Below are 27,350 nucleotides of genomic sequence, written 5' to 3'. Positions count from 1 at the left end.
AATGCCCTGCCTGTATTTTTTACCCACCAAACCTTCTCTGGTCATTTTCTCAATTTGTTCAAGTTGAAATTTTAATTGTTGGACAAAACATGGGTTTACATTTAGAGAAAACTTGCAAATTTTTTGAATTTGATTATAATCCCCCCTAATCTTTTAATTTGTTTCAATATAACCCTTAGCGTTAAAGTTTTCAAATTTTCTGTTAGTTTTTACCCATAGACGAAAACAAATGGTAAATTTGATAGAAAAATTAGACATACTTGATCGAGATCAAATTGATAGTGTCAAAACATAAACCTAGAAACCCTAACCCTAAAACAGAAACAAATGACTACAACTATAACTCCACACCAATTTGCAAGAGAGACAAAATGAAATTACGATTGTTTAAGCAGACAAATTGGAGGCTAAGAGTTGTGTCAAAAATAAAATATTCGTTCTACTCTTTCTTTTAACATTTATTTGATGAAATAGACAAAAATTGAGTGAACTGAGATTAAGTGAGACAAAAATGACAATTTTAGGAGACAAAATGGGACAAATCAATTTTATAAAATAAATTGAGACTAAATAACAGTTTTAACGACAAATTAGTTAATAAGCGAAAATAAAAAAAATATCTATTTTGTTTATTATTTTTTGACAGCTCAGCAGTTCTCTGTAAATTAAGAAATTGAATAACATTTTTCTCTTTATATACACCAGCTCCTGCTTGCCCAAAAGCTCTCATCTTGTTCCTCTTTGGCCTTCGTCCTCACTCTCTCTCTCTCTAGTCCAAATCTCCCTCTCTCTCTAAAACCCCTTTGCCATCTCTCTCTGATCAAACCTCTTAGCATTTGAGTTTCCCAAGAACCCTAACAATGCCTGCTGTTGGTATCCCCGCCGGCGGGAACGGCAAGGCCTACGTCGGAAATCTCACTCCTTATGTTCTTGTCACCTGTGTCGTCGCCGCCATGGGTGGTCTGATTTTTGGCTACGATATCGGCATTTCCGGTACTTAAAATTTACCAGATCACAGTTTTAATTCCAGTGTCAGAAAGTTTCTAAATTTTTTTTTAATGATATTTATGTCATTTTCGTTCATGATCAGGTGGGGTAACGTCCATGGACTCGTTCCTGAAGAAGTTCTTTCCGTCGGTGTACCACAAGAAGGAGAAGGACAAGACGACGAACCAGTACTGTCAGTATGATAGTCAAACGTTGACCATGTTCACATCGTCGCTGTACTTGGCTGCTCTCATATCCTCGATTGTGGCCGCCACCGTGACGCGTAAGTTTGGCCGGAAACTTTCCATGTTGTTCGGCGGTCTGCTGTTCTGCGCCGGTGCTATCATCAATGGCGCTGCCAAAGCTGTCTGGATGTTGATTCTCGGCCGTATGTTGCTCGGTTTCGGCATCGGATTCTCCAATCAGGTAGACTACTGCTACACAGTTTTGATTATGATCCATCTCTTTAGACGGAATGTGCGGAAATCATTTCCCTAATCGGGTCGAGAAATTTAGGTACTTTACATTATGATTGATTATTGTCCAATCAATAAATGTGCTGTCCGAAAAACAAACAAAAATAAAAGCCAAAAGAGATACTATTCCTCTTTTTGTTTCGGAAAATGATTTTCACACCTTTTTTTTTTTTTAATCGAAAAAAAACAGGAGCACGGAAATCATTAGGCTTTGTTTAGGCCTCGAAACCCAATATTTTTTTTAGATCTGATTTGAAATTACTTGGAACATGACAAAATTGGGTTTATAGTACAAAACAGTTTCTGGTTCAAATATTGGATTTAAAATTTCAAGCCTTTATGAATTTTTTCTGTTCCTCTGCTTTTGGTATAATACACTGTTTGGCTGCTGAGAAAATGTAGGAGAGAAAGTTTGCTTTTTTTATTCCGTTTTCTCAGCAACCAAACAAGGGGTGTGGCATGTGTGCGAAATTTAATTGGAAAAACTGAAACTTTGTCTTCAGCAATTACATTTCACAAAGTTCCAGTGCACCCTTTTTAGGCATGCGTTTATTCCTAAATTTAATACAAATAGTCACTTTCTTTGCTTCCTAATATAAAAAGAATTCATACAAATGTTAAACCCATGTGTGGCCTGGACCATGACCGTTTTTGTTCACTTTAATCAAATTGTTTGCAAAGTTAATTGTCATTATCCAAATGCAAATCTCGTTGACGGGGTTAGGTCAGTTGGCCGGGTCAACCAATTTGTCTATGTGCACTCGAGTTCGAATCACCCTCTGTAAATTAGACTAATTAATTTTTATGTTTCTTTTGTGATTACAGTCGGTGCCACTCTACTTGTCTGAGATGGCGCCCTACAGATTCAGGGGAGCTCTTAACATTGGCTTCCAGCTATCAATCACAGTTGGTATTCTTGTGGCCAATGTGCTGAACTACTTCTTTGCCAAGATAAAGGGTGGCTGGGGATGGAGGTTGAGCTTGGGCGGCGCGATGGTCCCCGCCCTTATCATCACAATCGGCTCACTTGTCCTGCCAGACACTCCCAACTCCATGATTGAGCGCGGTCAACATGACGAAGCCAAGGCCAAGCTCCAACGCATTCGCGGCGTTGATGATGTTAGGGAGGAATTCAGTGACCTGGTAGCAGCTAGTGAAGCGGCGAACAAAATCAAGGACCCGTGGAGAAACCTGCTGAGGAAGAAGTACAGACCTCACCTCTGCGTGGCAATCGTCATTCCCTTCTTTCAGCAGCTCACTGGCATCAATGTGATCATGTTCTACGCGCCGGTTTTGTTCAACACAATCGGGTTTGGAGCTGATGCCTCGCTCATGTCGGCTGTGATCACCGGCAGTGTTAATGTAATTGCAACTATGGTTTCAATCTATGGTGTTGACAAGTGGGGAAGAAGGTTCCTTTTCCTTGAGGGTGGAGCTCAAATGCTGATTTGCCAGGTACTATTTTAATTACTTCCGCTATGGAACGAACTCCCCTTATTTTATTAAACAGCGGATTGTCAATATGTCATTGGCAATGCATCGATATCATAGTCACTAACAAAACGTATTTTGACATGTTATCGACACATTTGAATGATACATATCAGTCCCCTCGTGAACAAATGGACGTCATGCATAGAGAATTTCTGATGATTTAATCAATGTTGTTTATCAAATTGCAGGCAGTTGTGACAGCTTGTATTGCAGCAAAGTTTGGAGTGGATGGGAACCCTGGAGAACTGCCAAAGTGGTATGCAATTGTGGTGGTGATGTTCATCTGCACATATGTTGCAGGATTCGCGTGGTCGTGGGGTCCCCTCGGATGGCTAGTCCCCAGTGAAATCTTCCCGTTGGAAATCCGATCAGCCGCGCAGAGCGTCAACGTTTCGGTCAACATGATCTTCACCTTCATCGTGGCTCAAATCTTCTTGACAATGCTCTGCCACTTGAAGTTCGGGCTCTTCCTTTTCTTTGCGTTCTTTGTGTTTGTGATGTCAATCTTCGTCTACTACTTCTTGCCGGAGACGAAGGGGATTCCGATCGAAGAGATGGGACAAGTATGGAGGACACATTGGTACTGGAAGAGATTCGTCAGCGAGGAAGATGGAGGAGGTTATGAGATGGGCAAGGCAGCTCAAACTGTCAAAACTGTGTAATTTAAGTTATGGGCAAATATGTCTCATTTAATTTCAAGTTTTATTTTTGGTAGCAGTGAATATTATCGTTCCCATCGGCAAGGTTAATATAAAATTGTTGTCCATTTATGTCCAATTTTATTTTTGCTATAAATTCCTTTTATTCAATCATTTAAAGTTTTAAACAATGAAAAATAAGATTTGAACTTAATTTTTTCATTTAAATATAAGGTCACTTGAGACGCAAGACGAGCACACGACTATAACCAACCTCCCGTCTTTTTTGCTTTTTCATTTTTTGGAATGGTGGTTGGGACCATCTTGAGTAAGATTTATTTATTTTATTTTTAATTTTTGATAGATTGGTTGGAATTTAAGCTAAGTTGCACAACAAACTAATCATAGGATTGAACTTGCTGATGATAAAAGTTAACCTGAGAACTTTTATTTGCAAGTTGAACCTGAGATTTTAAAATTTCGAGTAATAAGGAGTTTTCTTCATTTAATATAGTAGTTGCATATAGTTCTCAATACTATAAATTAATGAAAATGTGACATGAGAGTTTTTCTCATGTTTTGGAAAATGACTTTGTAAGTAATTGCTTGTATAAATGTTTTAAATGACCTAAGTAACAACTCTTATGGTGAGCCTTAGCGTAACAGAAATGTTGCTCATTTATGATCAAAAGGTCATGAGTTCTAGTTCTAAAAACAATCTCTTTGCAAAGCAAGAATAAGACTATGTACGATAGACGTTATCCTCCCGATCCTCACAAGGAGCGAAACCTGTTGGCTTGAGCTCACCCCAACAATCATTTGTGTGTAAATTGAGAAGGACGTTTATGGGATGGCAGGGGAGCTGAATTCAACAACCAAATGAAGTTGCCATCACTCTCATAACTTTATTTCAAGTGGGGGGTTGGGGGTGGGAATCAAATGCCGCACACATGGTTTTAGTGTTACCATTTTTCTTTCTTTCTGCAGTGTAATGATGGGATTGCAAGAAACTTTCGGTATTTTCACAAAGCTTGAACGTGAATCCAAACGGATAAATCTTGTACGAATTACATGTCACATGCCAAAATCTTGTAGCAACAAAAGGAGAGGTGTGTAGGAGGTGTTTGTCAATTTGGTCACGGCGTTGCGATGAATAAAAAGAAGAATCGCATGACTCGGATTTTTAAATGGATATGTTTTTGGATAGAATTGGATAGAAACTTGGGTATCATATGCTAACTATATATCCTTGTTTCAAAAGCACTTTTGTAGAAGAAGAAATTCTCAAAGGCTTTTTGCTTTTTGGAGATATAAGACTCTTTTGAAAGTGTTTTTTAAATAACTGAAAATATTTTTTAAACTAATCCTTGGTAAAAATCCAAGTGTTTCTTGAAAAAGTAGTTTTAATGCTTCTTCCAAAAAGCACTTAAGATGTTTTTGGAATCCAAATTTTAATTTCACCAAAAAACGTTTTTAGTTATTTTAAAAGTAATTTCAAAAGAGTCGTAAATTCTGGCCTTTTCCCATTAAATTTTGCATCCAGGCTAAAAGCACAGCTGACCCAATCTCACCCTTGGTAGGCTAATGGATTTCCATTAAGATTTGTAAGGAATGAGATTACTTAATTTACTTACCGGAGGAAGGGCTAGGAAAATGAATCAGCATAACTTTTTCTACCAAAATTATCCTTGCAATTTTTTAATGATTAAAAGTAAAGTTGAATTTGTACAGGGGTACTTAAGTAATTAAAGTAATTAGTATTCCAACGAGAAAAATCTCATTTTACACTCCAAACTTTTTATATTTAGAAAGAAAAATACATTTGTGAGGAGTGTAAAATGAGATTTTTAGAGTGTTAATAACATTCCCATTTTAATTTCCGACAGTAGTAAACATTTTATTTGAATTCAACCGGTTAGCATGCAACATAACCCATCTTCTGTTTGAGACGTGCGGCATATAGATAACGCATGTGAGTTTTATCTTATTAGAAAAATAATACAAAATGTAATACAAAAAATATGGTAAGGATAGTATTTTTGCATAACAAAATAGTTAAAGCATATAAATGTAAATGGTACAATATAATCGAACTTTCTGATACGATTTTTCCTGTCCAAGTCCAAAGTTGTTAGATTTGTGCCCAACAATTTAAGTACATGACTTTGCGAAGGGACTCTTCAGCCTGGGCCTGCGTTCTTGTACCACATCCAGTTTCACCACCTCCACTCGCCGGATCACTATTGCACGATGACAAGAACTTTCGACTGATCTGCTCGTGCTTGCTCTTGGCGTTACGGCTTAGTGGCACTTCTATTTCACAACAGCCTCCCACGGCGCATGCGCTTACGTCTAACCGATAACTCATGATGTATTTGCTCATTCAACGAATTCGATTGTTTATCCTTCTTTTTTTTGTTGGTTGGAACTGGGTATGTACTAAAGTAGTGAGATTATATAGAGGGAGCTTGGCACACCGTATTGGAAGGAATGGGGCTTCGTGGTTTTGGATAACCCTAGACACTTAAAAACCATTTGTAGGAAGCCGTGGTTTCTATTGTTACCAGTGGCCCTTGATGTCTTGTTTTTAAAAGGAGGATTCTCTACCCTCCGAATCTCTCTACCCTTCCATCTTCTCCTATTTGAACGGTCACGGTTAAGTCACGTCAACATCTTATATTGATTTTTTTTTTATAGAGATAATAAGACAAAAAACAATGTGTGAGAGGATGGGATGGAAGAAGATGAGACTAGGAGGGTAAAGAATTCTCCTTTCTTGTTTTTAGCATAGCGCTATTCACATATATATTTTTAACTCCGACACACCTTGTTAATTTTTTGTTATTAGTCTTATTCAATTCATTCGGTCTGACGGCCGAAAAATTGAGAGGGGTGAGTAAAAAGTAAAAATAAACGTGATTAACACTACCCTGTTATTTTATGAATTTGACGGTCTTCAAAGCTTCTTCGCCATAAACGTATAGTGCGGCCAAACGTAAAGCGCTACCATATGTATCTTGTTTTTGGTAAATCAGTGTTACCATGAGTAATCTCAACTACTTGTACTACGCCTTCGAGAGATTTATAAGTAAATCTTTCACAAGAATTGTAAGAGACTCCACTTCAAATTGTATTTTTTATATTTTTTTCGCAAATTATTCCTGAATGCTCACGTAAAATATTTTACGAAAATCAATGCTGAAAACATTTCGCGAAAATTACAAGAGACCACTTCAAGATGTTTTCTTTTTAAATCAATGTATATAACATTGGACTGTCCTCGTCCTCGTCCTTTTTTTTTTTCTTTTCATTTTCAATACAACGTTCTTCACATGACCGCAATATAAAAATAAACGATGGTTACAAATGATACACCGAAGTAGACTGTTGATTCGCACTCACATCAGAAAAAGCCGCGCGAAACAAATGCTCATGCAGAGTCCACGCCTTCACCTTGCTGCCGAGCAAGATATCTTTCCCTCCTCTCCTTCTAAACAAGACACAAAGGGCGAAAATGAATGAAGCTCATAAGAAGGTATTCGCTGCACAAGCAATTTTCGTGTGACAACAGAACAATGTACTCACCCATTCATCTATGACAAGTCCTTCTCCGATAATCTTTGGACCAGCATCTTCTGCAGGTTGCTTGCTCGCCTCAAGCGCAGCATCAGCATCAGCTAACTGACGCTTCAGTTTTTCCATCGCCTTCGAAGAAACAAAAAAGTATTAATCTCTTAACATAAATGTGAAGAGAAAAGCAATGCAGGTCTGTGATATACATTTACAAACACAAATATTGACCTCAAGTTAATTTCATGTCAACCACACTTACAGGAGTAGAACGCTCTGGATCTAGAAAGACAACCCGTAGTATCTGCTCTACGGCCACTTGCTCCTTTTGCTCATCAAACTGTTACCAAGAAATTTACCAGTGAACACATTTATAAGACCAGCTACTAAATTAGAAATTTATAACTCGAGATAGCATTTAAAGGTTGCGTGCTGTCTACGTACCAGCTCAGGTACATACTCCATTGGTCCCTTCACCTTCAAGCTCATGATTTTAAACTTAACTCTGCTCTTTTGATCCACTAGTTTTTCATTGTTCTCGGGAACCTCAACAAACTTGAATACTACCGTAACAAACCAAAATAACAAAAAATACTTGTTAAAAGGCCAAAACAAGTTAAAGCTGAGAAGAAACTATCCAAATAAAAACGATGGTACTTCTAATTTTATAAGAGACATAATTCCATTAACGAAGAACAGAAGACCGTACAAAAGGGCAATACCATTTCCAACACTATAAAATAAAGGGAAATGAACTGAATCGCACAAAGTTATACAGAAACCATTACCAGTCGCTATAAGACTCTCGCCAGGACTAAGAATGGCTCCTGGAGGACGCATGAAACAACTTTTCGGTGCAGTTGTTTGGAACTGAAGCAAGAAAACTAGTTAGAAAAAATCAATCAAGATAAGAAACTCTAACAACGTCAACCACATTATCCTTCACCAAACATTCTCAAATTACAAAATTCCGAAAAACCACAGAACAGAAGTAAAACCGTAAACATGAGACGGTACCTTGAATGCTACAAAGGACTTGCTGGTGTTTTTAATTCTAATGGCACTCCTAACCTGCTTCCCGGGTTCACCTTCAAGAAACAGAGTCCATACACATAAATCAGCAAATAAATCATCAAGCAACAAACCCAGTACCGAAATAAATCAGCAAACCAATTTGATTTCCCTCTATAGCCACTAACTCATTCGAAAAATCGCGACACCATCACGAAAATCATCGATTTCATCCATAAAAACAATATTAATCACCGGATTACCGACGTGATTAGCATCATAACACGAATTGCAACTTTGCAAATGCATTTTTACAGTTTCCTTGATCCTAAAATCAGCAACAAAATCTAAAATTCAAAAGCAAATCTATAAATCACAACAATTAATCACAATCTACACACAGCTATTTCAGGTAAACGCAATTAAATCATAAAATACCAAATATAGAATAAAACTAATTAAATTAAATCAATAAAATGGATAATTAGACAGAGACGTACAAGGAAAATAGAGTTTATTGTGGGGATCGAGCTTGAGTCTACGGCGAGTCGGAAGCAGCGACCTGGCGACGGACGACACCGAATTCGCGGCGTTTGGATTCGATCCGTCGCCGTGAGCGTTACTATGCTGGTGGGGAGCGTTGTGAGACGACGAGGACGACGTCATAACGGCGGCGTCCCTCGACGTCCGAAACGGCCGCTTGAAGAAGCCCCAGACTTTTCCGTCGGACGAAGACGACGACTTTTGGTCAGGGACGGCCATCTCTCAGAGCATTAGACAGAGGCGAAACGGCGTCGTTTGTCTGTAAGTCTCGGCGCAGCAAATCGGAACCGACGGAGAGGATTCAATTGGATTTGACCGATTGAGTTCACGTCCAACCTTTTTGTGCTTACCTTTGTGGCGTCCTTCCTCCCCCTCCTCCTCCTCCGGTACTTTTTCTACTTCAACGCGATTAAAACGACGTCGCACACAGCATAGAATGCTTTTTAGCTTTGTGCGAGACGGAACCAATGGGTTGACGTGAATGGTTGTTGAGTTGACTTTGTGTAAACTAGGTGCTGAGTGGAGACAAACCTAATGTCACGTATTTACAGTTGTTAATTTCAGATTTGAGACCCCGTTACAGTAATGATCATTGATAAATCATTTTATCCGTGTTATATTGTCTTGTGAGTTATCATATGAAGAACATGATCGAACCGTCCCACTGAAAAACCTCATCTTGTGACTCTCTTAGTGGAATTGTTGTATTCATCGAATTCTTAGTTGTTTAACAAAATTCTTGAATGCATAGTTAAATCCAATATGGGTTGTGAACATGAGTAAAACTATCATGATGCGATCACCTTCACCTAGCCATGTTATACGCATAATTTGTATAACAAGTATACACTACTACGTTATGCTCCATGCAAATAATACAAAAACATTTATTTGTACTACCAGTACTATACAAATTGTTCTCCCAAATCAAAACAGTTTTCACTATTTTCTTCTAAGAAGACATAACAATATTTGGACTCTGAATATATGATTAATTTTTCTATTTTTTAGTGATTTTATTTATTTTGTACTAAGATTGCGGTCAATCAAGGCCAAATCGGAGGCGAGACGTGTCCAATTAAAATACATAGAATGCAATGCATTAGCAGTAACATTCCACCCACTCAATCCCAAAACAAATAATAATATAAGACTCAAAGGTCATACATTCCATACCAAATACGCGTTAAACAATGCATTATTCAAATTTAATTTGAAAGTTGGAAATTGAAAATAATGTGTAGACGATAAAAAAAAGTGTAGATAGCACAACTCATTAAAAATATAACTAAAACAAAAATCGTGATTGATTCTATGGTATCAAAATAAGCTAAATACATTTTGCTCCCCAATGTCCAAAGCGTGACAGAAGCATTATATATGATATAGTTCGGTTTGTTTTAGTCGTTTGCATAAAAATAAAATTGAACGAAGCCAAATCAATTGTAGTTTAGAACCGTTCTCGCTCTAGTGTTGAGTTTGAGTATCGCTCCCTTGCTCATAGGTGTGCTAGAGACCACTTGGGTTTGCTTCCATCTTGATGAGCTTGGTGTTCCCTTATATACTCCTATTTAACGACATTGTGATAATTTGAGTGCCACTTATCATGATGCTAATCCAGTTCATCATACTCGTAAACGTCACATCAACCTCGATTATCATGTTGTCCTTGAAAATGTTGCTCACTAATGCTCCTTATTAGCCTCGTCATGGGCTCCTTTGTTCCAAAGTCCGATCCAACTCATCCATTGGGGTGTGTGTAAGATTAGACTTAATTAATCCGGAATCATCTCTACGATTATAACATGTAATATCTAAATGTAATTTCCAATTGTTACAAGTGTAAGATTATACCAAAATAGGGGTTAATATAACTCGACCTATATTGTAATATTTTTTCGCACATCAATACAATGAGTCATGATTCTACAATATCCCACCCCTAATTCAGTCGAAAGAGTTGAATCAAAAACTGAATATCGTTTCACAAAATCTTTGGCTCATGGTATCAAATATTATAAATATACCATCTTACAAGTTAATCAAATAATTAAGTACTTAAATAATTAAAATAGCTCAGAATCATCCCACTGGAGGACAGCAGAGTCCAAGTTCTGCTCTCTTTTCAACTTATCCTTCACAAACCAGTCACATACCTTCCCAGCATTTAGCTCCTCAATTTCGCATCCTTCTTGTTCTGATATCACTCTCAGCAAATTCAACGACGATATCTACGTGCACAATTAAACTTGTCATCTACGAGATTTGACCATAAACTTTTAAAACGTTAAATTTAACGTACAGATGTATCAAAGTGAAATGTAAAAATCGTTGCAGAACATAAAGAAGTGGAAAATGTAACAAAAGAAAATAGTACCGTTAAACGACATAGAAATCTTTCGTGAGTGCTGAGACCGGAGATTTCTACCAGACCAGCTTCTTCTAGGGTTAAGAAAGGTCGTCTTTCTTTCTTCTCTTCTTCTCCTTTTCCACTACTTGCCCTCACGCCAAGTCTTCTTTCATGAGGAGACAATACCCTGCATGGGGTGAAAACGGTACTTTGCTGTTTTGCTAGGTTTTGAAGACGACGTGAGTCGGAGAGGAATGGTGAGTTGCAACGGCTATTACAAGGCTTCACTGAGAACATGTTTCCGACGAAGAGTAAATGTGGTTGCAGTGGCAAACGAGAGAGAAGAAGAAAAAGCTTATCGGTTTTGTTGTCAAGGTTTATTATTTGTGGTGGAGGCTGAAGAGAGAGAGAGAGAGAGAGAGAGAGAGAGAGAGAGAGAGAGAGAGGGAGATTTTGGGATTTGGATGGCCAGGTAGATTGAGCTTAACTGGATCATGTGGCACGAATGGACTATAGGTTTGGACTGGGTCAAAGTGAACATAATTGACATCTCCCTTTTATAAATAAGCCCATTGAGTTTTTGGCTTACACAGACTTTTGCTAACTCTTATTCATTAATTTTCTTCAATTTATTAAATTCGATGAGAATAAATTAATAAGATATGTGAGAGGTAAAAATAAATTTGTAGATAGCAGCAGCACCACCTTTTATTCATACAAACTCAAATGATATGATTAGAATGATTAATTTCTCAAAAATCATTAGATTCTACATTTATTGTAGCTTATACCTTAAATATAATCCAATTTTAGAGAGTAAACGAGGCCAAAGTTAATCAAATGGAAATTAATTTTCACACATCTTTCTTAACGCGTAAAACTAAAAAAATGTATGAAAACCACTTCTCACCTCCCCAATGAAATATATGAACTTTTCATCCATGTCATTCATTGGGATGGAAGCAATTGGATTAAAATTAAATGAGATACAGGATTATTTTTCATGTTATATTATCGCTCGTTTAGAAATACTTTTAAAGTAATTAAAAGCATTTAAAAAATACTTATAAATTCTAAAAGCGTTATGTGCTACTATGCAAAAGTAAGATCTATATACAAATCCAGAAAAAAATAAATCAAGCTCTGGATCCAAAGAATTCATGTACATACATTAACATTATAACACACATAACATACATACATCATACATACATACACCTATATATAACCTACACAAAATCAACTCACACATTTCGCCTCTAACAAATTTTACAAAAATAAAACGCATGCAGAGATCATCAATTGGGAGCCCAACAGCTCAAGAACATCACTGTCCTGAGCGACTCCTCCGCTTCCTTAACCCTCTCACTACTCTTTCCGGACCCCTTCAAACCGCCACCCGAATCCAGCGACGCCGATAACCGCCACGCCTGGTTCGAATCCCTCGCGGACTTAACGGTCGAATCGCCACACTTCGGAGCCTGGTCTTTGATCCCCTGCATCGCCCTCAGAGCTGCCTGGTGCACCACTCTGCTCGCGTACCTCAAGCTCATAACCCAGATCACAAATTTTTCAGAAGATCAAAAGGGTTGCAGTTGCAAATCAAATTAACAGGGAGTTCAATAATTTACTTGCATTTATAGAGAGAGAAAGTAGAAGATGAATCCCGGGTTTTGGAAATCTGTGGTTTGTTGACGGCTAAGATGTGGCCAGCAGACGGCTGCGATGTCTTTATCACAGCGGACTTTGCGATGGAAATTTGGGGGTCGCTGGGCCTGATTCATTGTGCGACGGACACGTGTCTGTGGATGAGCCCAAATGTTTTGGATAAGGACAAGAATATCTACGTAGGATTTTCGCATGTTTGTCTTCCGGATTTTTCCAAACTTTGTAGTCTCATAATTGGGCTGGGCTGCTAACATAAGATTTTGGGCCTATGAAATTTCAGCTCGGCCCAATATTTTTTACTAAACCAGAACTTACAAGGCCCAATTTCTAGCCCACTGTCTCAATGCAGTCTCCACCAACGAGTTTCAACGACTCATTTACAGCCGGCGGTTAAAATTCGCCATGATTTTTGTGCAGTCAGCCCGCCATTTTTCGACCGTCCGATTCACTCGGCCCGATTCGGCACTCCGCCGGCGGCGCTTCCGCGTGAGGTCGAGTTTGCCGTTTGGAACTGAAAAGGCCAACTACTATCGAGAGCTGGAAGCTGCCGTCGATGCCGTGGAGAGAGCTTGCGCGCTCTGCGTTGACATCCAGTCGTCGGTGCTTCAACGGCGGGTCGTTGAAAAGACCGACCAGACTCCGGTGACGGTGGCGGATTTTGGAGTCCAGGCTCTCGTCAGTTTGGGTAAAATTGCTAATTGGTCCTTTAATTCTATTTTTCTAAAGCAAGTCTTTTATTGTTTGTATTTAGTTTTGGAGTTCTATAAATGGAGCTGGTGTGGACCTTGTGGTGGTTGCAGAACTTGGGAAACGATTCCCTTTGATTCCATTCGTGGCGGAAGAGGACTCGGCGTTTGTTCGTTCGAATAAACTGGTGGAGCCAGTGCTCAATGCGGTGCTTGACAAATCTAGTTGTGGAGAGAACCCATGGACGGCTGATGAAGTATTGGAAGCCATTGACAGAGGTGGTCCGGAGGGTTTTGCTTTCGGAGCTCAGCCCGCCACTTATTGGGTTCGTTTTCGGATTTGCATTTGCATTGTATGATTGAATTAAACGTTACCAAGATGTGCAGCTTTGTATGTGACCCTTTTGCTATTTGGTTATCATGCTTTAATTCATGGTGCTCGCAGTTGGATTTTTACTTTGCTGCATTGTACTGAATTGAGAAATGTAATGCAGGTACTTGACCCCATTGATGGCACAAAAGGATTCGTGAAGGGAAATCCGGCGTTATATGTGGTATGTCTTACTAACTTAGAAAAAGTTGCATTGAGTTTCTATCTTTCGCTTTTCGGATATTTGGTCATTACAGTAAGTTTTGAATATGCTGGCACCTGTAGTTGACTTTGCTATGGAATACAGCATGGATGTTTTACGGTAAATTTGTGTTCATCGGTCGTCAAGTCGTAGTTATATAATTGTGTCATGTGTGATGTTAAATGATGCCTATTACTATATTTATATCTAAGCTTGTCAAGTGCTGTTAAGTCGACACTACTGAAATTATACTTACTCAACAGTTTGTGCTTCCAAAGAGAAAGCAAGAAATCGACACAAAATTGTGTATTTTGGTTCTGAATAGAATCAGATATATGCACAAGACGCAAAATCTACACTACGCAAGTACCAACTAAGAAGCAAAGATAAAAAGAGGGAACCTTAACCCAATTAAATAGGAACTTCAGATATATTATACCCAGTTATCTTCTTAGAAATCTATTTAATTCTAGTTTTCGTATGGTGGAGGACTCTGAGATTACTTAATATCTTAGTGGTCAGATTGAAAAGCAATGTTAAAGGATATCCTTTCAAGTAACTCTGGTTGTTATGTTGCTTTCTTATCTAACAAAGGCAGGCCTACGGTGTTAAATGAACATAGTAAGAGCACTTTCATGTGTTGCGGAAAGAAATGATTCAAGCTATGTTTTTTCTAGATATTCGTTCCTGTTTTACTGAATTGCTTTCTACTATAAGAGTTGCCTATTAAATGGCTCAAATTTTCAGGTTGGCTTGGCACTTGTTGTTGACGGGGAGCTTGTATTGGGTGTCATGGGGTGCCCAAACTGGAAGAATGATATATCCAACAAATCCACCTCTGAAGTACAGGAAAAAAATATCACTCCACCTGGATCAGGGATTATTATGGTTGCTCATACAGGCTGTGGAACATGGACAAAACGTTTATCATCTGTACTAAATTCCACAGCCAAAATGCCTTATTCTTGGACTCAATGCTCTGTTGATGGGTCTTGTATTGTGGAAGAGGCACGATTTTCTATCCCAGATAGTGATGTATGGGAGTCATTTCCGCTATCATCTTTATTCAGATCAACTAATGCTGACAGCATTGACGAGGGAGAAATTCTTCTTGTAAAATCTTGTTGTGGAAGGTTTGTTGTTTGCCTACTAGACAGCTGCTCCTAAAAAGTAGAACCTTTCAGATAGTTTGACATAGTTTTTACAGAATGTAGAGTTTTCAGACTTTATCACTAAATGCAACTCTTTCCTAGGATAGTCCTGGATTCTCAAGTTTGCAATAGAAAAAGTTTATTTTTATGTTGTGTAGCTTGACGTATTAGAATAAAGTTAACGGTCCCTATTTTGCAAATATGTATATTACAAATCACGTTAATCTTCATCGTCAATACTTAACTGGGTTTATACCTTTCTTCTTTTCGGCCTGCAGTTTATCCAAGTATATGATGGTGGCTTCGGGCGTGGTATCTCTTCATATGCAGCGTGTGAAAGTTCACAGAGTTACCAAGGTATTGCATTGCATTCCAGTTGTCAATAGATTATAGAAACTACACCAGTATGACTAACTTCAACTCGTCACAATTTATAGGCTTGGGATCACGTTGTTGGTATTATATGTGTGCAAGAAGCAGGGGGAAAGGTATATTCTTCTATGGCTCTTTCTCAAGCATGAATTTACTGCAAAGCTCTACAGTTGGATTGATACGAAACTGCAATGAGATTAACTAACGGAGATTTAGAAACAGAAAACGATAAAAATTGCAGACGAGCTTTTCTTTTAGAACTTGTGCAACTTTTTTATTGAGTGCTCTATATACATGGAATGACAAACTTGTTCCATTTTAAAAAATTATCTCGTGTAAAAACAGGTGACTGACTGGAAGGGAGATGAACTTAATCTAGCAGCAGATGAAGTTGGACGGAGGAATATATACCCTTCCCGTGGAATCCTTGCGACTAATGGCACCTTGCATAACCGGCTTTTAGAGATGATATCTTCCAGTTCGTCAACTGTTTCCCGGTGATCATTATTTCACCGTCGGTATTTCTTTGTTGTTTCAATGTACGATTGTAATAATTTGTTTAAAAAATGGGAATGAAAATCATTCTTTGGAATTTCATATGATATATTGATTCTTCATACACATTGTATGGGATACCAGATTCTTAACGAGGCAATGTAATAACCAAACTTTGACTGAACTGTTCTAATTTATCGGAGTGTCATTGTTATGCTCGCATGTGAACTGTTTTTCTGACTTTGCACCACTTTTTAACTACGTTTTATTCTTGATTACTAAATGATAGCGTCAGTTGACTCAGTTGTTGATTTGTTACTGATTATTTTACAGTCAATTCTACATCAATTCACATTGTACTGATTTATGGCTCTGGTTTGAGAAATTTTTAAGTGTGCTGAGAACCTGGCCAGTACACCAAGTATCATAATATAAATGGTAATAATTAATAAAAAAAAATCGGTAAAGCAATAGTCCTTGAACTTTGGGCTAATTGGAGCTTTGGTCCTTGTACTAAAAATCCGTGAGTATTAGTCCATGAACTTGTTATAATGTAAATTAATGGTTATTTTCGCTAACTCCGTAAGAACCTCCATCTACAATAAAGGGTTTAAATGGGCAAAATATGGATGGAAGTCCTAATGGAGCCAAGAGAACCATTGCTCCACATTATTACAAGTTAGGGACCAATATCACAAATTTTTAGTCTAGGGACTAAAGCTCTAATTGAGCTAAAGCTGAAAAACCATTACTCCAATTATCTTCAAAAATAATATAAAATTCCAACTATTAATATTACGATATTTAATGTACTGGTATGTGTTCTAGTAAATTGAAATATTTCTTGAACAACTGATTTCTCAAAACTCTTGTGGATGAATTCAAACGCAGCATATCAATGTGTCGTGAGACCATTGGTTCATGAACATAGAAAGTCACACAAGTGGGAATTGGATCCACTCTGGACCTTAGTGTCTGGAGCCTAAGGATCAAATCATCTGAGTCGTTGATTGGTGTGTAAAAGAAATTAAAGCCGTTGGTTTTGTGTGGTGGGCCAGGAAAATAAGTTAACGGAGACCGTTGGATTCAATTTGTGCGGCCCAGATGAATTGATCCCTAGACTCCGGACACTAAGGTCCAGAGCGGATCCAATTCCACACAAGTGAAGATCAATACTCATACATGGGAGAATTTTTTTATGATGACGGAAACACGGGTGGTACACCACATGTTTTGTTGTAAATGGTGGGAAATTTTATTTTTTAAGTTATTAACTTTTTAACACACATATCCCACGATTTGTATAATGGCATGTGGTGTACTACCTCATGTGCGGGTCACACTGAAAAATCTCTCCATACATGGGCATTTCCGCTTTAAACCACTACCCTTTTGACACGTCCCCGATCTCGTGAATGGTGTTCATCTCGTCGCCATTTTCCAGAGGGATTTGGATCCTCACCGGATCCCCTCCTTGGGGATCTTAGGGATCAACGAACACGAACCGTTGATAAAAAATAGTGCGGCCACAATTTTTTCCTTTTTTATATTTTTTACGCAAAATAATGGTGCTTTACTTTTAAAAATATAAAAAACATTTAATTGGGACCGCACGATTTTTGATCAATGGTCCATGTTCGTTGATCCTTAAGATTCCCAGAAAGGTGATCCCGCGAAGATCCAAATCCTTTCTAGAGGCCTCCATCAACCCATCAACATGCCCTACGTGTCCCCACAGATTGCTCACGTTGAACACCAATCTAGCTCCGAATTAATGAATCCCTTTCTACAGAAACCTCTTGAATCCTCTCGATTGAAGAGGGACTACGTACTAATAAAGAAACAAAACACATATGTAAATATAAGAAGAAAGAAATTCAAAATTTTTGGATATTTTACTAACTAGCCTCGACTTAACTGGGGAACGTCTCAAATTGAACTCATAAAAACAACAGTAACAATGTATAATAATTGTAATGAGTTTGATCTTTTGTTGTGTTTTAAATTTTTTTTGATAAGATCGATATTTCCGTAGAAATATCAGAAGAATTGGAGAAAGATATGGAAAGGGGCCCCTAATGGAGAAACTCTAAAATTTCACCTAAAATCGACAAATTTCGTCAATATTAAGATATCTTGGTTAAATATTGACAAACTGTCATGTACCTTCCCTAAAATTTCATTTTGGATTTTCGTGTTTTTTAGCAACTTCTATCATTTCCATTGAAAGAAATAGATATCCATCAATATTTTCACAAATTTACATATCGATATTTCTACCAGTATCGGTTATTTTAAACACTGATAATGATTTTCGAGCAAAAAAAAAAAACTGATTATGATTGTGGTAAATAAGGAAAAAAAACACTGATAATGTTATCTCTCACTTTGTAAGGAAGAAAAGAAAAAGTGAGAGATAATATTGTATCCTAATCGTTCATATTTTATATGTAGCTTTATAAGTAGTAACAGTGACAGTGCAACGCTTGGGATCTCGTATCTCAGGATACTTTAATTTATATGAAGTCTGTCAACGAAATTGCATGGCAGCAAATAATTAATTACTCGTTAATCATTATTCAACGTTTGTTGTACAACTATTTGAAAAAAAAATTTCTACCAGATTTCTGTATTTTGGGGATCCAGTCAACATTACACGTATTGGCAACTACTTTGGGTTACATGATTGTACAAAGCAAAACCCTAAGATTTTAGACCACTAATTACAGGTTTTGGTATTATTCTATATGTAAGCATCAGAGCTTAGTATTTTAAGTACTGATGCTGGAGTAGTATAATCAACAATTAGTCATAATAATTAAGCAACTTTGAGTACTTAATTACTTGGTGTTGTCTCCGTGACGCCAAACATGGAGACAGTTTAACCTCAAACTATGCTGAGTCTACAGTTGCGTATGTTTATCGCAAACTACCATAGTCTTGTTTTCTTTGTTACAATACAAAAGAATCAAACATTTGACCTAGTTAAATTCTAATCCATTTTTCACTCATTGTTTTAATGTTTGAAGGTGAGCACTGTTCTAAAATCTCTGCCTAGCCTAGGCAGTTGGTCATCGTCCCGATTAATCTTAAAAGTTTGAAAATTAAGAAATGACGTCTAGACCCGCCTAGTCGTCTGCCTAAACCCACCTAGGCACCCACCGAGAACCGTCTAGGTTTCCATGTTTTCAGTATGTTAATACTTTATCATTTATATGTCATTTTATTTTACAATTTATGTATCTTAATACAATTATGTATTTTTTAAAGTATAACTATATGTTATATATAAAATTTAGAAGATTAAAAAAAACCGCCGAGACCCCCCCTAGACACCTAGGCGCTAGGTCCCTGCCCACCGCTCGATTAGCGTCTAGCGCATTTTAGAACTTTGAAGGTGAGTTTTGTTACCCGCATGTTTGGGATGAGATCTTATTAACAAAGAGTGATGCTAAGTAGATCAAATTTGTAGACTAAATTTGCAAACTAAATGATGTGTCAGTGTCACCAATAAAAAATAAGCATGGTATTAAAAACTTAAGTAATAATCCAATCATCAACTTTCATGTCATTTGGTTTATAAATTTTGATTTAGAAATTTAGTTTCCTTATCATTATTATTTTTTATTAATCTAAGAATTTAGAGTGTGCTAAATTTGACTTCAACATAAGGTGACGATGAATCTCTCACCAATACTAAGCTTAAGCTCCATGCATCCAGTTACTTTGTAATGCTCTACTTAATTACATATACCCACACTAGGTCACCTGTTGTCTCCACATAGACTAAGTCTTAATCCAACTATTCTTCATATCTACCCAGCATATATATATTTGTATCACCCTTTGAATAGAGGAGTAGACCTACCACGGTTACAATCGACATCTCTCTTGTCCTTTGGATGACTACTATATAAATTAAGTATAAATCTAGCTAGATTTGGGGTTTGAAAATAACACAAACGTACAATAAAAAAAATAATGGGTAAGAAGGGCATGCAAGCAAAGGTGTGTGATTGGCTTAGAGATTATAAGCGTTTCCTTGAAAAGATTAAAGTGCAGACCTTAGTAGACGACTAAAATAATATTTGACCGTACATTGTTCCCATATCCTAAGGGTGAATAAGAGATGGTTTTTTTAACGACATGAACAGTATTTTAGTTTAATTCAAGTGTAATGCTTAGGAGACTAACTATTTAGGTCAAATTTTATCAGTTATATTATGTGGTTGTCAACGATTGAATTATTACTTAAGTGTTGATTGATGTGCTTATTTCTTATTAGTGACACATCACATCGTTTGTAAATTAGGCCTAAAATTTTGATCTACCTAGCATTACTCTTAATTTAAACTAGAGTTAATGCTAAATAAATTAACTTTTTAAATTACATTTGTAAACCATATAATATGTCATCAATAGAAAATAAGTATGTTAATCAACACTTAAGTAATAATTCAATAATCAACAACCACGTCATATGATTTATAAAATTTGGTCTAAAATATTGGTCTTCCTAACATTATTCCCTAAAATGTTGAAACCAATAAGAAGTGAACAGTAAGGATCCAGTGGACACATGTCCAATTAAAAGTTAATTTGTAATAGCAGAAGTTTAAAAACTCAAAGATTAGTTTAATGGGTTTTTTAAGTTGACTAAATGCGGTGGCACTAGAACTGCTGGTTGGATGACCGAAATGCTTCCAGATTAACAGATTTTAACAGAAGAAACCCTAGCTCATCGCATTAACACATTCATCGGTTCCCCGATTAAGCTATTAAATAATGTATTAAACTTAACAGAGAAATTAAATTTAATAAAGTACAGATTAGACTTTCATACGTCATAAAAGGAGGGACCTGTTTTGTTTTGTTGTTGGGAATGACTATTGGAGAGTAAATAATAGACGTCGGATTATCTTAAGTGGCAGGCTAATGATGGTCCGATGATTAATTGTAATTAGGACTTGCTTCTAAATGGTCCCCCTTTAGGAACTAACGTCTTGCGCTAAGACACGTAACAAGCAAAGTTTCCAGTTTCATTCCACGTAATCTATCGGATGATTAAACTACTCAAAGTCTCCAGAATTTTGCTCAATTCGTACACCAGAGATCGTCATGCATGCTATGCATGCATTTTATTTTTTATCGACCTCTCTCACTCTCTCTCTCTCTCTCTCTCTCCATATATATATATATATATATATATTGCTATGAGTTATTTAACCTAACATATTTAGCAAGAAAAAGATAGAGATTATGCATGTGAGTTACGTGGAATTTTGTTCAAGCTGTTAGGGACGGCTTCGAGCTAGCTGAAGTGCTGAACGATATCTGTAAAGTAATGGTATAGTGATACAGTCCATCTTAAATAAGAAAAAAAAATCGAAAATGTTTGTGTATTTTATTCAGTCTCCTTCTATTCATTCATGTGGGACCTTCGCTATATGTGGCTGTGATTGGTCAACCTATGAAATCCCTTTCTTAAATAATATAAATCATGTTTCTTCTTGATAGATACATAATCAAGCTAGACAAATAGTGTGGGTTCAGTGGTGAAGATAATAATCATTTTATTGTCACCTATAGGTTTGAGTGGTTTATACATATTCAATTAAGCCTTTTTGTCTAAAATGATTTTGAAGATTGACATAACTCCTCACTTTAATCTATAAAATTTAAAATCGGTAGAAGTAGTTCGTAAGATTGTCCATCATCAATCATTTTTTGGTCATTTTTTTAGAAATCTTCATTAAATTGGGGGTGTTTGTTTTAAATCAACACCTTTCATTGAACTGGTGGTTTCTTCAATTTAACGGATAACTTTCGCAAAAGGACCAAGATGGTTGACGGTGGACAATCAGGGACCAAAGTGAAGAGTTATGATAATCTAAGAGACTATGTTGGCTAGCAAGCCTTCAATTAATTTTCGATCTAGTGGTAATTATTTCTATTATGCAGTTCACATTATTGCGAAAATGATATCTATTTTTTATAAGTTTGATATCTAATCGTGCTATTCAACTTTTATAGTCAATTAATTCTTGACCTAGTGGTAATTATCTCTGTCATGTTAACGAGGGGTTTGTCAGACAAATATATATCCTTGTAAAACATATACAAATTTGTATTGGAACTGGTTCAACGTAACATTTAAGTTAAATCTTCTGAACATAATAAGGGTTGTATAGTCACTTTCTATAATTAGCCTAATAATACTATTCTTAATCCATTCGGGAATTTCATAAGCACACCATACACAATTATTGCTTAACCAGTTCCCCTCAAGTCAATGAAGTTGAGTTCTTGACGTTTTACGTGACGTGATAGCCAAATGTTTGAGAGTGAGAGTGGAACATGGTAAGCAATGATAAAGTCAAAACTATTTTTATTTTATATAGACTGCAAAATCAAACTTTTTTTACGAAAAGTACAATGTTGAATATAGGGCATTAGAAATACACATCATGAATAACTCAGTCCCCAAGAAATCCTTGTACATTGGATTTAAAAACTTACAATAATTGGAAAGCAATGAGTACACTTCAAGCACTCATTCGAGCTCGTTGGGAATTGTAAGATTAAACATATCAATAAAACCGTTAAATTTCGTGTTACACGAAGATCATGTTAATAAAAAATCTCAAATCATGGTGGGACAAGGAGTAGGATGCACATGGGCTATCGCATCACTTACTCACCGCCACAGCCTTTGCACACCAAGTGAAGTAGATCCAGAAAATCAAACAACCAAACTTAAACATCAAATTTTTTATTTTTTTTTAAATTGTTTCCTGTGAGTTGGTCTTCTTGTCTTTTTATTTTTTTTTTACAAACAATAATATAATTTACATTAATTCATCTAAACAACAAAGAAAGGAGGGTCAAAACTCGTAATTCAGTAAGTTATTAAAAAAATGTGCTATCTACTACTTATAGGGTTGGCCTTAATTTCTTGTCTTTTGAACTAGCTAGTGTCCAACATGTGACTACCTCACTACCTTTTTTTTGTTCAATATTGTTATTTTTACAAAATTATATTAAAATCTGGATAACCTTTGTTATGTGTATAATAAATGCTCCCATATTTCATCAAACACCAAACTCGATTATTGCCGCCTTCACATAAATGCTTCTCCTCAATCTCACGTATTTAAAAGAATCTCCAGTTTGTGCAGTGTCACAGTGGTTGTTTTTGCCTGAGTTGTCCTATCCGTTCATCAGATTGTGCCGTGTTGCGGTTCCTTTCTTAGAGTAGTTTAGTTTTGTGTAGTTCTATTGTCTTGCCTAGTATGTGTTGTAGCCTCACTGCAACGATTGCTGAATTTAGTTTTTCGTTTTGGGCAATGAGTTATGTGATCTCGTCTACTAATGATAACTTTATGTGGTCTCGCTTCTGTGATGATTTTATATGGCCGCACTATTCGGTCGTGACCGTTTGGAATTCGCCAATACAAATATGTTATATCTATCACTTTGTGATAGATTTGTAGGGGTGATGTGCAAAGTTCTAGTACATATGGTATCTGTTTAGGGGTTTTACATACTATTATTGTCTTGTTTGTGCAAATTCAACTATAGATCATTTTCTTGGTCATTGAAGTATTGCACCCAATTGGTATCTATGTATTATTTTGAGATGATTAATGAAATATCAAACTATCGTTGCTGGTTGGAAAAAAAGAAGAAAAAAGATCTCCCATGGACTGACTGCCTACTCGGTTGGCAACGTCCGTAGAACAAATTTACAGAAGAAACAAATTTCTCAAAAACGTTGAAATCTGCCATGCCCTCTACTAACTACTTACACGAAATTACCACGACATCATTTTATGCAAGAGATACCAATATATTATATTATATATATCACAAATCTTTATAGTTGTTTTAACTTATCTTAGTACTAATCAATCTTAATTTTATATAATTTTCGACCAAAAGCATGCTATTGATTGAAGGTAAAGAATTAGAACACATACAAAGAAAATAAGGTGCATAGAGGGACAGCGTTAAAACTTTATCAAGACTTTTAAACCTGTCGAATGAAAAATATGCCCACACCAAAAAATTACAAACGAGAGATGTCCTAAGTCTATGATATCGGGTGATTCTTCAAACCAAGCAACATCTTGCTCACGATTTAAGTCACACATCGCCAATCTATGTGCCCCAATTTGCTTCTCTAATAATAAGTCTTGTCTTAATTTATATAATTAAACACAATAATTGAGTTAGCTTTAAATTTTTTATTATACCTACCTCCATGGCTCGTGATATATGTCTTGGCTCGAGCCATGCAGGAGGGACAAAGAAGACACGACGCCATGAATGTCAAGTTCCAGTAAGGACAATATATTGGTCAGCTCACAAGTCACAAGAGGAGGGGTACGTGGCACCAATACTTGCATTATCTTCTTATGTCGATGACAGCTGAAAGCCCCTTTCCTGATATGAATGCAGAAAGCCACGACCCACAGAAACACTACACAATCCCGCTGGAAAACGATAACCCTAGAAGTAAAATCCAATAAATTAATAATTACAAATAATAACATACAGACCCAAGTGATCGCACGTGATCTCTGTAACGCTAGATGGATCATCTACTTAAACTGTATTTTATAATTATACGACGCATTTGTTGATGATTAAACTACTACTTAAGTGTTTGATTAACGTACTTATTTCTTATTAGTCAGAAATTACATGATTTATAAATGTCATGTAAAAATATGATTTATATAACATTTTTTTTTTCTGTAAATAGAAATAGAATTATTATTCATCAATTAATTAATTAAAATATTTTATCATGCATGCTATGCATGGTCATGGATGATGGGTAGGTACAAAATTATTTTACATATATAAATAAAGACAAATCTAAACTAAAATATCAGATTAATAAGGGAGAGAGAGGGATTGGAGTTGAAAACTTATTGAATCTTGATGATGACAATATGTTGAGCTTCTGAAAGAAGGACACGTACCCATGTTGATAAACAGGACGGCACCGAATCCGTTTGACTTCCTCCTTTTTTTTTCATTTCATTTCATTGCCTTCACTGGCTTTCCTATTTATACACCAACGTCTATCATACAGACCCTACAATCTAATCTGCATCGATCCATTCTTTTCTCTCTCTCTCTCTCTCTCTCACACACACACACTAAACCCTTCATAAATTTGACCCATGTTTCTCAATTAACGTACATGAACAGTTGAGCACACAGTACTTTTAAGCTAGTATATATTTAAGCTTGTGGGTACTGGAGCACTAGGATTTTAAAAGCAAAGCCAGAGAGCTATTTCAAACAAAAACTTGAACACCATGGGAAGAACACCTTGCTGTGACAAAAATGGCCTCAAGAAAGGCCCGTGGACGCCGGAGGAGGATCAGAAACTCATGGATTATATTCAGAAACATGGTTATGGCAACTGGAGAACCCTCCCAAAGAATGCAGGTAATTAGTCATATATTGTATATACGAGGCTTCATGTTTAATTTATTTATTTTATTGACTTGTTTTGTACATATATGGTTCAAATAATCGGTAACGGGGTTTAACTAAGTTTTGTTACTTTCAATTCTGTGTAGGGCTACAAAGATGCGGGAAGAGCTGCCGTCTCCGGTGGACAAACTATCTCCGACCGGACATCAAACGAGGTCGGTTTTCATTCGAAGAGGAGGAGACAATTATTCAACTCCATACAATATTGGGCAACAAGTAAGCTAGCTAGCCTCCTTTTTTACTTTCCTATTCATATAATATGTTGCAACTTGAACTTCATTGTTCAATAGTAGCATAATAATTAGCATTCTATACTTCAGAATTCAACAATTAATTAATTAATTAAATTTTTTTGTCAAAACAATTAATTAATTCATTTTCATGAATAGATGGTCTGCTATTGCCGCTCGTTTGCCCGGAAGAACCGACAACGAAATTAAGAACTACTGGAACACCCACATTAGGAAGAGGCTTCTCCGAATGGGAATTGATCCTGTCACCCACAGTCCCCGTCTTGATCTTCTCGACTTCTCATCCATTCTCTACAACTCATCTCATCACCACCATCAAATGAACAACTTTTCAAGGTTGCTTGGCCAACCAATTGGACTCAACCCTGAGCTACTAAGGCTAGCCACTTCTCTAATCCAATCCCGTAGAGAAAACAATAGTAACCAAAATTTCGTTCTTCAAAATGCTCAAGAAAATGATTACCACCAAATCTGCAACCCCCAAATCCAACCTCAACAACCAGTTCAAGACAACGTTCCATACCCTAATGAAGTTTCACAACTCATGCAGCAGCAGCCCAATGTAGAGTACCCATCAAGCCTAAGTGATTTTAGGTCACAAAAATCTCAACTCAATGAGTGGCAAAGTAATGTGGGGACTTCAAATTTTACGGAAGAGTATGTTGAGTTACCAAGTTTTGCATACTTTGGGTCTGAACAGCATCAAACTGTTTTGGACCTTTCGCCGGAGACTTCAAATTTTCACTCCAACAATAGCAACCAGAACTTCAGCTTCACTTCAGTTTTCTCGACGCCTTCTTCAAGCCCGACGACTTTGAATTCGAATTCGACAACGTATTTCAACAGCGGCACAGAGGACGAACGTGAAAGCTACTGTAGCAACATGTTAAAGTTTGGGATCCCAGACATCTTGGGTGTTAATGAATTCATGTGATATTATGTACTATTACTTGTAAGTTTCTTACTGATCATTGGGATTGATCAAGCTGTTGATACGTGTAGAATTTGCTAAGAATTAATCAGTGCATTAGTTTTGGTAATTTTACTGTATCCGGAATCTCTCCAAGTTCTTCATGTCCCTTTTCTTCTTTGAATGGAAAGTTTCCATAATTATCTCCTTAATTAGTAGTTTATCTTATCAAGTATTATTTTATATTTTTGGTAATATGCTTATTTTATTCTAAATTCACGTCAAATACTTGGACAAATTGATGCTTGTTTATCAACGAAGACTAAAACCAAATACATACAATAATCGAATAGGATCTTTTCATCTGGCCGTTGATTATAATTAATCAATTAATTAGTACATAATAGTTGGTAGACTCACAAGAAGCATGACATTTTAATAAATATGTCGCAGCAAAACAACTTTTCTTCTTCTTTTCCTTGCACAAATGAAGATTTTTCAGTGTTTCTGAAATACAAAGTGTAATATCAAATATTATTATACAATTAAATAATTTTTTTTTTCAAATATTTTCAATTGTATAATGACATACCCATATTCTACGCATACTGAAAAACCTTTCGCACAAATTAACAAATATATTAAAAATGGAGGCACAAAAAC

At 36.6% G+C, this 27,350-nt stretch overlaps 5 protein-coding genes across 5 annotated transcripts; 3 read left to right on the top strand and 2 right to left on the bottom strand.

Moving 5' to 3' along the window:
- The first annotated feature begins 694 nt into the window (after nucleotides 1–694).
- On the top strand, nucleotides 695–3,734 carry LOC137725352 (sugar carrier protein C). The gene is made up of 4 exons (XM_068464009.2): nucleotides 695–993; nucleotides 1,091–1,413; nucleotides 2,289–2,918; nucleotides 3,146–3,734. Exons 1-4 carry the CDS (start codon nucleotides 861–863, stop codon nucleotides 3,617–3,619), a joined length of 1,560 nt encoding a protein of 519 aa, XP_068320110.2. The 5' UTR covers nucleotides 695–860; the 3' UTR covers nucleotides 3,620–3,734.
- A 3,079-nt stretch (nucleotides 3,735–6,813) lies between these two features.
- LOC137724554 (vesicle-associated protein 4-2) lies at nucleotides 6,814–9,193 on the bottom strand. Its single transcript, XM_068463318.2, has 7 exons — nucleotides 8,677–9,193; nucleotides 8,183–8,253; nucleotides 7,954–8,035; nucleotides 7,610–7,728; nucleotides 7,428–7,505; nucleotides 7,181–7,300; nucleotides 6,814–7,085 (listed from the first exon to the last, which is right to left on the bottom strand). The coding sequence occupies exons 1-7, from the start codon at nucleotides 8,936–8,938 to the stop codon at nucleotides 7,026–7,028; spliced, it is 792 nt and encodes a 263-aa protein (XP_068319419.2). The 5' UTR covers nucleotides 8,939–9,193; the 3' UTR covers nucleotides 6,814–7,025.
- Nucleotides 9,194–10,701: 1,508 nt separating this feature from the next.
- Nucleotides 10,702–11,510, bottom strand: LOC137726633 (uncharacterized). Its single transcript, XM_068465572.2, has 2 exons — nucleotides 11,097–11,510; nucleotides 10,702–10,950 (listed from the first exon to the last, which is right to left on the bottom strand). Exons 1-2 carry the CDS (start codon nucleotides 11,364–11,366, stop codon nucleotides 10,786–10,788), a joined length of 435 nt encoding a protein of 144 aa, XP_068321673.1. The 5' UTR covers nucleotides 11,367–11,510; the 3' UTR covers nucleotides 10,702–10,785.
- Nucleotides 11,511–12,319: 809 nt separating this feature from the next.
- LOC137726632 (putative 3'(2'),5'-bisphosphate nucleotidase, mitochondrial) lies at nucleotides 12,320–16,235 on the top strand. The gene is made up of 7 exons (XM_068465571.2): nucleotides 12,320–13,422; nucleotides 13,538–13,749; nucleotides 13,918–13,977; nucleotides 14,743–15,128; nucleotides 15,425–15,503; nucleotides 15,584–15,634; nucleotides 15,864–16,235. The coding sequence occupies exons 1-7, from the start codon at nucleotides 13,140–13,142 to the stop codon at nucleotides 16,017–16,019; spliced, it is 1,227 nt and encodes a 408-aa protein (XP_068321672.2). The 5' UTR covers nucleotides 12,320–13,139; the 3' UTR covers nucleotides 16,020–16,235.
- Nucleotides 16,236–25,119: 8,884 nt separating this feature from the next.
- LOC137726511 (transcription factor MYB102) lies at nucleotides 25,120–26,899 on the top strand. The gene is made up of 3 exons (XM_068465445.2): nucleotides 25,120–25,478; nucleotides 25,613–25,742; nucleotides 25,916–26,899. The coding sequence occupies exons 1-3, from the start codon at nucleotides 25,346–25,348 to the stop codon at nucleotides 26,709–26,711; spliced, it is 1,059 nt and encodes a 352-aa protein (XP_068321546.2). The 5' UTR covers nucleotides 25,120–25,345; the 3' UTR covers nucleotides 26,712–26,899.
- Nucleotides 26,900–27,350: the final 451 nt, after the last annotated feature.

The sequence above is a fragment of the Pyrus communis genome, chromosome 5 (genome assembly GCF_041283825.1).
Source record: "Pyrus communis isolate YQ-2024b chromosome 5, ASM4128382v1, whole genome shotgun sequence".
Classification (NCBI taxonomy): Eukaryota; Viridiplantae; Streptophyta; class Magnoliopsida; order Rosales; family Rosaceae; genus Pyrus; species Pyrus communis.
This window is presented reverse-complemented; position numbering and strand designations above follow the sequence as displayed.

What these genes read in the sequence shown, in the direction of transcription:
- LOC137726632 (XM_068465571.2), top strand. Translation starts at nt 13,140, where the DNA reads ATGATTTTTGTGCAGTCAGCCCGCCATTTTTCGACCGTCCGATTCACT. An exon ending in GTAAAATCTTGTTGTGGAAG is followed by an intron (nt 15,129 to 15,424) that starts GTTTGTTGTTTG and finishes TTCGGCCTGCAG; the next exon opens with TTTATCCAAGTATATGATGG. An exon ending in AAGTTCACAGAGTTACCAAG is followed by an intron (nt 15,504 to 15,583) that starts GTATTGCATTGC and finishes CACAATTTATAG; the next exon opens with GCTTGGGATCACGTTGTTGG.
- LOC137726633 (XM_068465572.2), bottom strand. Translation starts at nt 11,366, where the DNA reads ATGTTCTCAGTGAAGCCTTGTAATAGCCGTTGCAACTCACCATTCCTC. An exon ending in GATTTCTATGTCGTTTAACG is followed by an intron (nt 10,951 to 11,096) that starts GTACTATTTTCT and finishes TTGTGCACGTAG; the next exon opens with ATATCGTCGTTGAATTTGCT.
- LOC137724554 (XM_068463318.2), bottom strand. Translation starts at nt 8,938, where the DNA reads ATGGCCGTCCCTGACCAAAAGTCGTCGTCTTCGTCCGACGGAAAAGTC. An exon ending in CAATAAACTCTATTTTCCTT is followed by an intron (nt 8,254 to 8,676) that starts GTACGTCTCTGT and finishes TGTTTCTTGAAG; the next exon opens with GTGAACCCGGGAAGCAGGTT. An exon ending in TGGAGTATGTACCTGAGCTG is followed by an intron (nt 7,506 to 7,609) that starts GTACGTAGACAG and finishes TCTTGGTAACAG; the next exon opens with TTTGATGAGCAAAAGGAGCA.
- LOC137725352 (XM_068464009.2), top strand. Translation starts at nt 861, where the DNA reads ATGCCTGCTGTTGGTATCCCCGCCGGCGGGAACGGCAAGGCCTACGTC. An exon ending in CTACGATATCGGCATTTCCG is followed by an intron (nt 994 to 1,090) that starts GTACTTAAAATT and finishes GTTCATGATCAG; the next exon opens with GTGGGGTAACGTCCATGGAC. An exon ending in CTCAAATGCTGATTTGCCAG is followed by an intron (nt 2,919 to 3,145) that starts GTACTATTTTAA and finishes ATCAAATTGCAG; the next exon opens with GCAGTTGTGACAGCTTGTAT.
- LOC137726511 (XM_068465445.2), top strand. Translation starts at nt 25,346, where the DNA reads ATGGGAAGAACACCTTGCTGTGACAAAAATGGCCTCAAGAAAGGCCCG. An exon ending in AACCCTCCCAAAGAATGCAG is followed by an intron (nt 25,479 to 25,612) that starts GTAATTAGTCAT and finishes AATTCTGTGTAG; the next exon opens with GGCTACAAAGATGCGGGAAG. An exon ending in CATACAATATTGGGCAACAA is followed by an intron (nt 25,743 to 25,915) that starts GTAAGCTAGCTA and finishes TTTCATGAATAG; the next exon opens with ATGGTCTGCTATTGCCGCTC.